Here is a 13,245-nt window from a genome sequence, read left to right on the forward strand (position 1 = left end):
ACAATGCAGTCCTAACTCCTCCACCCATGTCTCTACAATAGTTCACCGGTCCATTCATGCAAAGATAAGACCAATGACCCTCTCATTACTTCTACGACCTTTACCGATCCTCATGTGATTGCTAGACCTTTAAACAACTCACAGAGTTTATAAGCCGGAAAACTACCCATCATGGATCAGAACTGAAGAAACCTCTCGGATGAGTGGCGAAATGTCTTCTGGACAACTGCTGCTTGACACCCACAAAATGCTGGGTATGGAAATTAATTAACAGTCGACGTTTCAGACCTTAAAAATTCATCAGGAAGGGGAGAAGATGTCAGCATAAGAACTCGGTGGGGGGGGGGGTGAAGAGGGAAGGGGATAGGTGAAGCCAGATGGGTGGGGGATGGGGGATGAAGTAACATGCTGGGAAGTAACAATCGGACACATTGGTTCAAGGCCTCTTGTTCTGCTGAAATAAGGCCACTCTCAGGTTGGAGAAGTAACACATTATATTCCAGATATGTAACCTCCAATCTGATGATGCAAACATTGATTTCTCCTTCCAGAAATTTTATTTCCCGCTTCCTCTTCTTCTATTCCCCACTCTCACCTGTTACCTCTTCTCCTCACCTGCCAATCACTTCCTCTGGGTCTCTTCCTCCTTCCTTTTCTCCCATGGTCCATTCACCTCTCCTATTAGTTTCCTTCTTCTCCAGCCCTACGCCTTCTCTAATTATTACCTCTCGGCTTCCGACTTCATCTTTCCACCCCCACCCACCTGGCTTCAACCATCACCTTATGACTTGTCCTCCTTTCCTCCCCCCCCCACCACATTCTTATTCTCGCATCTTACCCCTTCCTTTCAAGTCCTAATGAAGGGTCTTAGCCAGAACCAGACTGTTGATTCACTTCTACAGATGCAGCTTGACCTGCCGAGTTTCTCTAGCATTTTGTGTGCGTTGCTTTGGACTTTCAGCACCTGCAGAATGTTGTGTGTTTATGGTATGCAGGACCGAAAGGCTTTCGCAACTGCAAGACGTGTAAATGGAACTGAACACTGTGTAAACATCCTTATTTTTGACATTGTGATGTAAAGAAAATCACCGATGAAGCATCAGAGATTAGTAGAACTGGGGCATATCCTGAGAAATTCTTGTTAACAATGCTATCTCTATTACTGCTGAATGACAATGCTATCTCTAAAACAGAATCATAATATCATCTCCATTAGACCCCTTAATTGTGCAGAATCAATGCAAACATAAAATCTCATTCATTCAAACCTCTTAATTCTGATGCTACATTATTTCAATCAAATTGAAGCTGATGAATTGTTAATAAATTAGAATACCTCGATATAGTCAACATTACAACAAGCTTCTGTGAAGATTGTTGGGGAAGCTGGGTCTGCCTCGACTTCATCCTTGACGCAGTCATCTTGCTCCATAAGATTCATCAGATAATGAGCTATAAAGTAAGTGAATTAAAGTGAAGTTTGACTTTCATGGAGCAGTAGTTACAGAATAACACAAAGCACTACTTCTTAATGGTTGAAGAACTGGATTTCACAGCCACAGCTAACCAATGGTGCTCACAGTGACTTGAACAAGAGTTCCCAATCTGACAGGAACCTTCCCTTTTGCTATGTTGGTTCCTGTCTGATGACAATTCAAAAAGATCCCTGGTATCCACAAATGGTCATAATCAATAAATAACACTCAGGGAGCAAATCAAAATTAAAAGACACAACTTTTAAAGTTGATACTTTTACACATTTTGCAAAGCATAAAATGTGCACCGGATTGTAAGTGACTTGAAATAATAGCCAAACAAAACAATTTTGAAATACTTATCTGAAATTACAACCTTCACACTTAAGGATCTTGGAGAAGTTTAATGGATGATTTTATATTTAATACTCCATGAAGAAGTTCTTATCTGGTTGAAATGTCACACTATTGTATTGTGCACCAAGCTGAAATTTTGCCAGTTCATTGATTTCTACAAGTTATACTCGGAAAGAACTACAAAAAGATTGCCCTGCAGAGCAGTAATAAATCATGAATGGTATCTCTTAGATTTTGCTATTTAATTTACATGGTGTCAATGACTGACAGTTTCGCCATCATTACTGGTAAAATCCAGGCCAACGTAACTGCAGTGAAATAATGAGACTTTGTTTCATGGTATTCCGTTCTGTCTTAAAGACTTTACATAAAGGTTGCAAGGTTATTAGCTTTTGTCCAAATCCAACAATCAAGTAGTGAAATGGTTCAACCATGGTTTCGGAATTGCAAAACCAGTTAGTTCAGTTTTAGGACCAGCAGAAAAAATGCAAACTACTATTTTCTTATGGTACAGGCAATTCCAGCATTATGACCATTCAAGTTAAGGAAATTTGTGCTTACAGAATTCACAAATCACTATGCAAAATTTTGAAATACAAAATAATATTTACACTGGAATTTATGCAGAAAAATAGTCAACATAATATTTTTACAGCTTACATTTGTAGGGCATATTCAGGTGACCCAGCTTCAAGTTATAGATAATTGTGCCATTTTTTTTAATGAATGCAACCATGCTGCCAGTCTTTTCCATCTCCCCAACCCCTCGCCCCAATAACATGGGTGTTGTTTGTACAGGAGGAGGAGGCTACTCCGCCCATCCAGTTTCTGCTACCCTCAGGACCATCTCATTAATCCAACCTATTCACTCATATAAGTGGTTTATTAACGTGGACATCATTGTCTTATCAGCCATTTATACTAAGGGCAATTAACCAGCAGACCTTGGAACATAGGAGAAAACAAGTGCTTGTAGGAAATTGATGCAGTCATACGGGAATGTGCAAACTTCACATGGACAACATCATCAGAATCACAATGTCAAAATTGAAGCTGGGTAGCTGGGGCGGTCATTTCGCTGAATTAGTTGCAGTGATTTACACAAATTGTAACTTGGTGCATTTCAAACACCAAGTTACAATTTGTGTAAATCAATAAAAAAAACTGCAGATACTGGAACTATAACTTTAAAATAAAAACCCAGAAAATACTTAAAACTACTTAGCAGTTCAGGTCACATGGATGGGAGGAGAAATAGAATCAGCTTTTCAGGTCAAATACCCTTTGTCGGAACTCTGTTACACTAACTTTATTTCTCTTTCCACTCTTGCAGTCTGATCTGCTGAATATTTCCAGCATTTTTGATTTTAAGTACAGAGTTACAATGATGAGAGGCTTTGATCATGTGGATAGACAGAGGCTTTCTCTCAGGGCTGAAATAGTTGCCACAAGAAGACACAGGTTTAAGGTGCTGGGGAGTAGGTACAGAGGAGATGACAGGGGTATGTTTTTTACTCAGAGAGTGGTGAGTGCGTGGAATGGGCTGCCGGCAACGGTGGTAGAGGCAGCTACAATAGGGTCTTTTAAGAGATTTTTAGATAGGTACATGGAGCTTAGTAAAATAGAGGGCTATAGGTAAGCCTAGTAATTTCTAAGGTAAGGACATGTTGGGCACAACTTTGTGGGCCGAAGGGCCTGTATTGCGCTGTAGGTTTTCTATGTTTCTATTAATTTAGTAGAAATGGTCCATAATCAGAATTTCAGACTTGTTTGAATAAATAAGGTTCTATCTATTGTTTGTTGTACAAATTCAGAATCTATGCTAGTTACTCTTATTGGAATCTCTAGCCATGTTCATTATATATTTCACCCCTCTTCTGAAAGGCTCATCACTGGAAAATTCCACAAGAATTTTGAATTCCTCTTCAAAACTAAAGAATTTCTTTTACTTTTGTATGAACAAAAGGAGTAATGAATAGAAATGTCAATGCATTTCAATGAATATGCCCAAACACAGCAATTGAAATCACATTTTATTCTGAAGCATGTTAATCATAGATATTGTTCAGAAAAAAAGCCAGGTTTTCCAAAATATGTAGCAAAATACCTTTTGTAGAGGAGCAAGAGAGAGTGCTGCAAGAGAATGAGGGAATAATGAAGGACAAAAAAAAGGAGAGGGAAAGAGATATGTCAAGGGAAAGGAAAAGAGAGACAGTAAGTGAGTGAATACAGAGTAAGAAGTAGAAACACAACAAAGAATTAATCAGATACCAATGCTTTATATCCATTGGCTTGAGAGGCAACTACTTTTGGGGTAAATACATGCAACTTTTATTGATGGAAACTTCTCTGGGTCCTGTTGTTTACTGTTCCAGAATTCTGGACTATTCAGTGTTCCATTCCTGAGAAATGTCTGTAAGCAGCCTTTATTTTATTTAGAGATACAGTGCACTAACAAGCCCTTCCAGCCCAACAAGCCTGCGCCACCCAATTACACACGTAATGAATTAACGTGTGTATTTCATTCGGAATGTGGGAGGAAACCAGAGCACTCAGTAAGTCAGAAAGGTCTACAGTTCCCCACATCATATTGCTCAACGTGCACTTGCTGTAATTCTTTCATATCATTCATTACTAACCTAAACATTCCTCATAAATTAAGATAAAGAATGATATATTGTAATCAGTCATTAATGAATACCATAAAACATTTTATTATTATTGTTTTGAAAAATACTTTAAAAATGTCTGGGAGTATTTGCATAAAGTTGTATTTCACTAAGTCAGATCAATCCGAAACCTGGGAAGCTCTTTTAAATCAAACTAATTTTTGTATGTGTACTTATCCAACACTGGCATATAACCTATAATGTATATCAGCTCTATGATACACTCCTGCAATGTATATATTATTTTCACAGGTTTTCCTACTCCTCTGAGCTCTCCTATCAAGACTAATGAAAAATCTCAGGCACGCAAGCCCTTCCAAATTCCCACCATTCATTCAGATCTAAACTTGAACATATAATTACCACTTTTTCACTGTTGCTTGGTTAGAATCCTGTAATTCCCTCACAACAGCATCACGGAAGCAATTCATCAGCTCCCTAACAAGTTAGGACATGCAATAAAAACATTTATCACTGTGACCTACCTTCAGAACTAAGAGAAGTTGACAAGTGTTGAACTTTAGAACTCAACTGTCCTAAAATGTTCTAAACTCCATCACTAGACTTACAGAAAGTAAACCATTGTGGTGCTACTTGTAAGACTATCTCTAAAAGTGTTAGAATGTTTTAATGATTTTTTTCAATTGCTAAACAACTTAAAATGAGAAATGTACTTGACCCATTTACTTTTACATAGAACTTTAAAAAAATAGAACGGTACAACACAGGCCCTTTGGCCCACAATGTTGTGCCAAACCAATTAAATTAGTAATCAAATGGCTAACTAAACTATTCCCCTCTGGCCACTTAATGCCCATATCCTTCCATTTTCCTCACATTTGTATCTCCTAAAAGTCTCTAATATTAGTTCTTCTACCACCACCCCAGCAGAACATTCCAGACACCTACCACACTCTCTGTGTAAAAATCTTGTCCCACACATCTCCTTTGAACTTCCCTCCTCTCACCTTAAATGTATGCCCTCTGGTATTGGACATTTCAAAAAGATATTGTCTGTCTAGTCTATCTATGCCTCTCACAATCTTATAAACCTCTGTCAGATTTCCCCTCAGCCTCCGAGAAAACAATCCATGTTTGTCCAAACTCTCATTAAAGCAGATGCCCCTAATCCAGGCAACATCCTGGAAAACCTCTTCTGCTCCCTCTCCTAAACCTCAACATCCTTCCTGTACCGGGGAGACCAGAACTGTATACAATGCTACAGATGTGGCCTAACAAAAGTTATATAAAGCTGAAATACAACTTCCTGAACTCAATGCCTGACTAATAAGGGCAAGCATGCCATATACCTTCTTAACCACCTTATTAAAATAGTGTAGCCATTTTCAGGGAGTTATGAACTTGGACCCCAAGATCCCTCTGCTCATTAAAACTAGGATCATCTAGGATTATTAGGACGAAGATCTTGCTGTTAACAGTGTACTGTCTCTTAACATTTGACCTAGGATTTTTCTAGGATTATCACTGGTTCCCTTCTTGAGTAACAGAGTCCTTTGGGACCTTGACTGTGGCTTAAGTGGACACAAAGGTATCGGTCAAGGCCTCAACTATCTCCTCCCTTGCCTCTCTCAAATCCCACCAGGCCCTGGGATGAAGATCTTGCTGTTAACAGTATACTGTCTCTTGTTACGTATTCAGGCAACAATAATTATAGATGAGTTAGACGAAGGGTTTTATAACAAATAACACGTTTATTAAACACTGATAACAAACCCCCTTCAAAAGTAAACAAACCCAAACAATGACCCGAAACCAGCTGCTGGCAGCTGAATCAAACAGTTCTTAATAGCGTTGCCGAATACCACTCACAAGCGAATCAAACAAAAAAAAATCGAGCAATCCCCGTTACCAAAACACCGATTCAAAATTCAAAAAACTTTTTAAACTCAAATAATTCAATTCCGAACGTAGCCCCCATAATTATGTTACGTATTCGGGCAACAATAATATAGATGAGCTAGGCAAGGGGTTTTATAACGAATAACACGTTTATTAAACTCTGATAACAAACCCCCTTCAAATGTAAACAAACCCAAACAATGATCCGAGCTCAGCTGCTCAAACAGTCCTTAATAGCGTTGCAGTCCCAAACAGTCTTTAAAACGGTACCGAAAAGAACTCAGTTCTCCAAAGCGATATGCCGAAAGAAAACAGTATTTTAAAACGATATGCCGACAGTTCAAAAGCTCACGGTACTTTTAAAAGGAGAGACTTTTTAAAGCGATGTAAATTCTCTTCCACGTCAATGTCCTTCGATTCCCAGCGTCGAACTCCCACGTCGAATTTTATTAAATATAACAACTTAAAGTGACTGACCTTCCTTCCACAATATTCTCAATCTCCCGCTTTTTCCAGCGGAGACTATCGTGAGAATAGTAAACGAAATCCTTCCGAATGAGGATCACACAAGGTCGAAGTCAATCCATCGAAAATTGATTCTTCTCGATCTCCATTTTCCAAACTTTTCTTCACTCTCCCTTAGCAAAGAAACCGTTGGCTCTGACCTTTTAAACTTTAGGCATTATATAAAACTTCATTTTTAACTAAACTGCGTCATCACATTAAATCACACAGTAACATGAAGTCATCTTGGCAAATCCAGCCACGAACTGCCCCATCTGACAGGGTGGGTCTTCCTTTTATACCCTGTAGAAAAAACCTGTCACATGACCTCTACTGGCGGGAAAATGACATCACTCCACCATTACCTCATGTCCAGTATAACTTCAACCCCAGTCACGTGACAAGGGTACCACTGTCACGTGTCACGGGTACGTAACACTCTTAACATTTGACCTACCAAGCTTCACATTTGGCCAGTTTAAATGCCAGCTGCTATTTCTTGCTTATATCTGCAACTGAACCATATCCCATGGTATTCTTTGCCAGCCTTCTACACCATCAATTTTTGTATCATCTGCAATTTACTAACCCACGCATCTGCATCTTCATCCAGGTCATTTATATACCTGACAGACAGCAGAAGACTATCCTGTCTTCTATGGGCAAGATTGTTATAATCCAAAGGGCAAATTCACCATAGATCCCATACATCTTAATCTTCTGGATGAGCCTCCCATGAAGGACCTTGTCAAAAGCCTTACTAAAATCCATGTAAACAACATCCACAGCTCACCCTCAACACCTCATCAAAAAAAACACGATCATGTTAGTAGGACATGACCTGCCCCACACAAAGCCATGCTGGCTCTCCCTAATTAGCCCATGGATTCCAAATGCTCTTAAATCCTATTCCTAAGAATTCTCTCCAGTAACTTTCCTACCACTGACAAGAGATTCACCAATCTATAGTTTCTAGGATTATCACTGGTTCCCTTCTTGAGTAAGAGTCCTTCGGGACCTCGACTGTGGCTTAAGTGGACACAAAGGTCCCAACTATCCCCTCCCTTGCCTCTCTCAAATCCCACCAGGCCCTGGGGACTTATCAATTTCAAGATTAATTATCATTCAAAGACACACATGAATACAGCCAAACAAAAGAGCATTCCTCCGGGGCCAAGATGCAAAACACAGTATCGACAATCACACACGGCACAAAACACATATAATTATGAAAGCAGTAAAACATACAGTCACAAACAATAAATAAGTAATATAGCACAGGTGCCTGTGTCATGGCCTGTAGATTGATGGTGCATAGGATGTTGTCCTGGAGCCATGTTCCTGCAAGGACAAGTACGCAGCAGTTCCTCATCACACGCTATGCAGCTGCAGATGAACAAAATCCACCTTAATGCTCTTTAAGAGACCCAACACTACCTTCTCCTTTACCTCATAGTGCCCTAGCCTGTCAATATGCTCAACATTGATCTCCCAATCCCCCATGTCCTTCTCCTTGGTAAATACTGATGTAAAGTACTCATTAAAGATCCACATCCTCTGCATCCAACAAATGCGCCTCCCTCTTTTATCCTTGAGTGGTCCAACCCTATCCCTTGATATTCTCTTGCTCCTGGTGTATATGTAGAACACCTTGGGATTCTCTTTAATCCTACTTGCCAAAGACTTTTTATGACCTGTCCTGATTTTCCAAATTCCCTTGACTTCTTTTCTGGCTTTTTTATTCAAGGGCTGTGTTTGATTCTAGCTTCCTAAGCCTTACATACTTTTCCATTTTTTTCTTGACTAAATTCATCACTTCTCTCGACATCCAAATTCTTCTAAACTCCAGTAAGTACAGGCCCAATGCTACTCATGTTAACCCTTTCATTTCTGAATCATTCTCGTGAACCTCCTCTGGACTGAGCCCCAATACCAGCACATATTTTCTTAGATAAGGGGCCCAAAATTGCTCACAGTACTCCAAGTGTGGTCTGATCAATGCCTTATCAAGGCTCAGCATGAGATCCTTGCTTTTGTATTCTAGTCCTCTTGAAATGAATGCTAACATTACATTTGCCTTTCTTACTGCTGACTCAACCTGCAAGTTAACCTTTAAGTAATCACTGCACCTCTGATTTTTGAATTTTCTCCCAATTTAGAAAGTAGCCCATACCTTAATTCTTCCTAACGAAGAGCATGATCATGCACTCCCCTACACTATGTTCCATCTGCCATGACTTTGCCCATTCTCCTGATCTGTCTAAGTTCTTCCTGCAAACATCCTGTTTCCCCAGCACTACCTGCCCCTCTACCTATCTTTGTATCATCTGCAAACTTGGACACAAAGCCATCATTTCCATCATCCAAATCATTGACATAAGTGGCCCCACGCTGACCCCTGTGGAACACCATTTGTCATCGGCAGCCAACCAAAAAAGGCTCCCTTTATTCCCACTCTTTGCCTCCTGTCAGTTTTTTGTCCATGCTAGTATCTCTCCTGTATTACCACTAGTTCATATCTTGTTAAGCAGCCTCATGTGCGGCACCTTGTCAAAGGCCTTATGAAAATCCAATTACCAACATCCACTGACTCTCCTTTGTCTATCCTGCCTGTTATTTCCTCAAAGAATTCCAGCAGATTTGTTGGGCAAGATTTCCCCTAGTAGGAAAATTAGCTGACTTTAGCCTATTTTGTCACGTGCCTCCAAGTATCTTGAAACCTAATCCTTAATAATAGGATAAATTTGATCATATTATGATCACTGCTTCCTTATAGTTCCTTTACCTTAAGCTTCCAAACCAAATCTAGGTCATTACATAACACCCATTCCAGAATTGCTGTTCCCCTTCTGTGCTCAACCACAAGCTGCTCTAAAAAGCCACTTCATAGGCATTCTACAAATTCCCTCTCTTGGGATCCAGCACCAACCAGATTTTCCCCATCTACCTGCATATTGAAATTCCTCATGATTTTCCTTTTTACATGCCTGTTTTATCTCCTATTGTAATTTGTAGGCTACGTCATGGCTACTGTTCAGAGGCCTGTATATAACTCCCATCAGGGCCTTTGTATCCTTGTAATTCTACATCTTCCGATCCTATGTCACCTCTTTCTAAGGATTTGATTTCATTTTTTACAAACAGAGCCATCCCACCTCCTCTGACTATTCTTTTGATACAACATATATCCCGAGATGTTAAACTCCCAGATCTTCTTTCAGCCATGACTCAGCGATGCCTACAACGTCAGACCCACCAATCTCTAACTGCGCTGCAAGATCATCGACCTTATTCCGTGTACAGTGTGCATATAATCACAACATCTTCATCCTTTTCGATTTTGGTATCATGTTAAACTTTAACTCATCCAATGACTGCAATTTTTCCCTATCATCAGCCTGTCCTTCCTGACAGTCTCACTACTCACTACTACATACCAACTGCACCATCCTAGCCCTATCACTCTGGTTCCCATCCTCCTGCTAAATTAGTTTAAAGCCGCCCCTACAGCACTAGCAAACCTGCCCGCAGCAAGGATATTGGTCCTCCTTGGGTTCAGGTGTAACCTGTCCTTTTTATACAGGTTATATCTTCCCCAGAAGATATCGTAAAGTTCTATATTAGGGAAGATGAAGTCCACCATGACAACCCTATTGTTTTTACACCTTTCCTTAATTTGCCTGCACATCTGCTCCTCAATGTCCCAGTGGCTATTCGGTGGGGGGAGGCGGTCAGGAGTAGAATCCCATTAGAGTGATTGTACGCTTCCTTATTTTTAAGTAGACTCAGAGAACGAGCCCTCCATTATATTCCCTCTGAGTACAGCTGTGATATTGTCCTCGATTAATATTAACATCCCCACCTCTTTTACCTCCCTCTCTATCTCTTCTAAGTCATTAAAATCCCTGGGATTTTAAGCACCAGTTCCTGTCCTCCTCTAAGCCAAGTCTCTGCAATGGCCACCCTCATCAATGTTCCATGTACAGATCCATACTCAAATTTCATCATTTTTACCTATAATACTCCTGGCATTAAAATACACATGCTTCAAACTAGTCAGTCTCATTGAATCTATTACTTTGCTCCAGCCTGTTTTTACTGGCCTTGACATCTACCTTCTTGCCCATCCCTTCACTTCTGACTTGGTGTTCCAGTTCCCAACCCCGTGCCAAACCTGTTTTAACCCTCCCGAGTAGCACTAGTGATCCTCCCGGCCAGGATATTGTTTACCCTACAGTTAACGTGCAACTCGCCCCTCTTGCACAGGTCACCCCGTCCCAGAGAAAGTTCCAATTATCCAAGAACCTGAAAACCTGTTTTCACAGAGATATTTAAAATACTTTTGGAAAACAAATAAAACTGTAGGTATGAAAATCTGAAACAGAAACAAGTGTTTTGGAAGAATTCAGGCAGTTAAGTAGCATCTGTGGAAAGAAAAAACAATCAACCTTTCAGATTGAAGACTTGTCCTCAGAATGAGATACCTCATTTTATGGTGCCACATCACCAGCCTTTGATCTTTCCAAGAATACTTAATCTAGCCTAAATCTGAAATATCAAAAAAGTCACTTCTCAGCCAAATATTTAAACATAATTTTATGGTCCCACGTCACCAGCCTTTGATCTCTCCAAGAAAAGTTGATCTATTGTGAACCTAAAATATCAAAAGGTCGCTAATTATTAGACATTTAAAAACAACTGAAAAGGTCCTCAACACCAAGCTATCAAAAGGTTGCATTGCATTCCAGGACAAGGAATCGTGATCTACCATTTGCTACCTAGCCACAGCTCACCCCTGTTCCACCTCACAGCACAATCGTGACATCCAGTTCACAAGGTTGGTTGACTGGAGCCACAGAACTGTAAGTGGTAACTGAGGCTGTGGAAAGACAGCAAGGAGTGCGTTGGGATAATGGGCCAGGTTCAACCCTTCAAAGGAAGTGTCTGCCTGGTTTCTTAACCGCAAATGTATTCAAACTGCACATCATTTCTACACACATTTTAACTGATCTTATTTGTCCAAATATACAAGTTGCAAGAAAAAGTTTGTGAATCCTTTTACAATTACCTGGTTTTCTGCATTAATTACTCATAAAATGTGGTCTGATCTTCACCTAAGTCACAATAATAGATGAACACAATCTGCCTAAACTAATAACACACAAACAATTGCACTTCTTCTCGTCAATACTGAGTTCATCACTTAAACAATCACAGTCTTGGTTCAAATAAGTATGTGAGCTTCTGGGGTAATGCCTTCTACAACAGCTATTTGGACTCAGGTGTTCCAATCAATGAGATGAGACTGGAGGTGTGGGTTGTTGAGGTGCCCTGCCCTTTAAAAAATACACACAAAGTCAGGTTAATGAGAGAGCCTGCTCTTCTCAAGAAAGATCTGTTTATGTGCACCATGCCTCCATTAAAACAACTTTTAGAGGACCTTAGAAGAAGAATTGTATGAAGCTGGAAAAGGCTACAAAAGCAATTCTAAAGACCAGAGTGTTCATCAGTCCACAGCAAGAGAAATTGTCTACAAATGGAGGAAATTCAGTACTGTTGCTACTCTCCTTAGCAGTCCTGAAAGATCACACCAAGAGCACAAAGTGCAATGTTAAAGGAGGCAACAAAGAACCCAAGAGTAATAGCAAAAGTCCTGCAGAAATCTCTAGAACTTGCTAAAGTCTCTGTTCATGTGCCCACTATAAGAAAAACACTGAACTATAATGGTGTTCATGGAAGAACACATGGAAGAAACCACTGGTCTCCAAAAAAAAACATTGCTGCACATCTCAAGTTGGCAAAAGACCACCTGGATGTTCCACAACGCTTCTGGGACAGTGTTCTGTGGACAGATGAGACAAAAGTTGAACTTTTTGGCAGAAATGCACACTGCTACATTTGGAAGAAAAAAGGCACTGCACACCAACACTGAAACCTCATCCCAACTGTGAAGCACGGTGGAAGCAGTATCGTAGCTTGGGGCTGCTTTGCTGCCTTAGGGTTTGGACAGCTGGCAATCGTTGAGTGAAAAATGAATTCAAATTTGTATCAAGATATTTTACCGGAGAATGGCTGGTTAGGTGTCTTTCACCTGACGCATAATAGAAGGTGGATGACACAATGATCTGAAACATAAGAGTAACCCAACAGCAGAATGGTTTAAAAAGAACATTTGTGTTTTGGAATGGCCAAGTCAGAGTTCAGACCTTAACCCAATTGAGATGCTGTGGCATGACCTGAAAAGGGCTGTTCGTGCAAAGTATCCCAGAAATATTGATGAACTGAAATACTTTTAGTATGGAGGAATGGTCTAAATTCCTTCTCACTGCTGTGCAAGTCTAATCAGCAGCAACAGGAAATGTTTGGTGGAGGTTACTGCT

General features: G+C 40.1%; 1 protein-coding gene across 1 annotated transcript in view; it reads right to left on the minus strand.

The window, feature by feature from the left end:
• Positions 1–13,245, minus strand: part of r3hdm4 (R3H domain containing 4) — a 31,806-nt gene that overhangs the window by 8,932 nt on the left and 9,629 nt on the right. Inside the window, exon 3 of the mRNA XM_073068660.1 lies at positions 1,337–1,452. Within this exon, the coding sequence (XP_072924761.1) occupies positions 1,337–1,452 (116 nt within the window). The remainder of the gene's footprint in view (positions 1–1,336; positions 1,453–13,245) is intronic.

The sequence above is a fragment of the Hemitrygon akajei genome, chromosome 16 (genome assembly GCF_048418815.1).
Source record: "Hemitrygon akajei chromosome 16, sHemAka1.3, whole genome shotgun sequence".
Lineage (NCBI taxonomy): Eukaryota > Metazoa > Chordata > Chondrichthyes > Myliobatiformes > Dasyatidae > Hemitrygon > Hemitrygon akajei.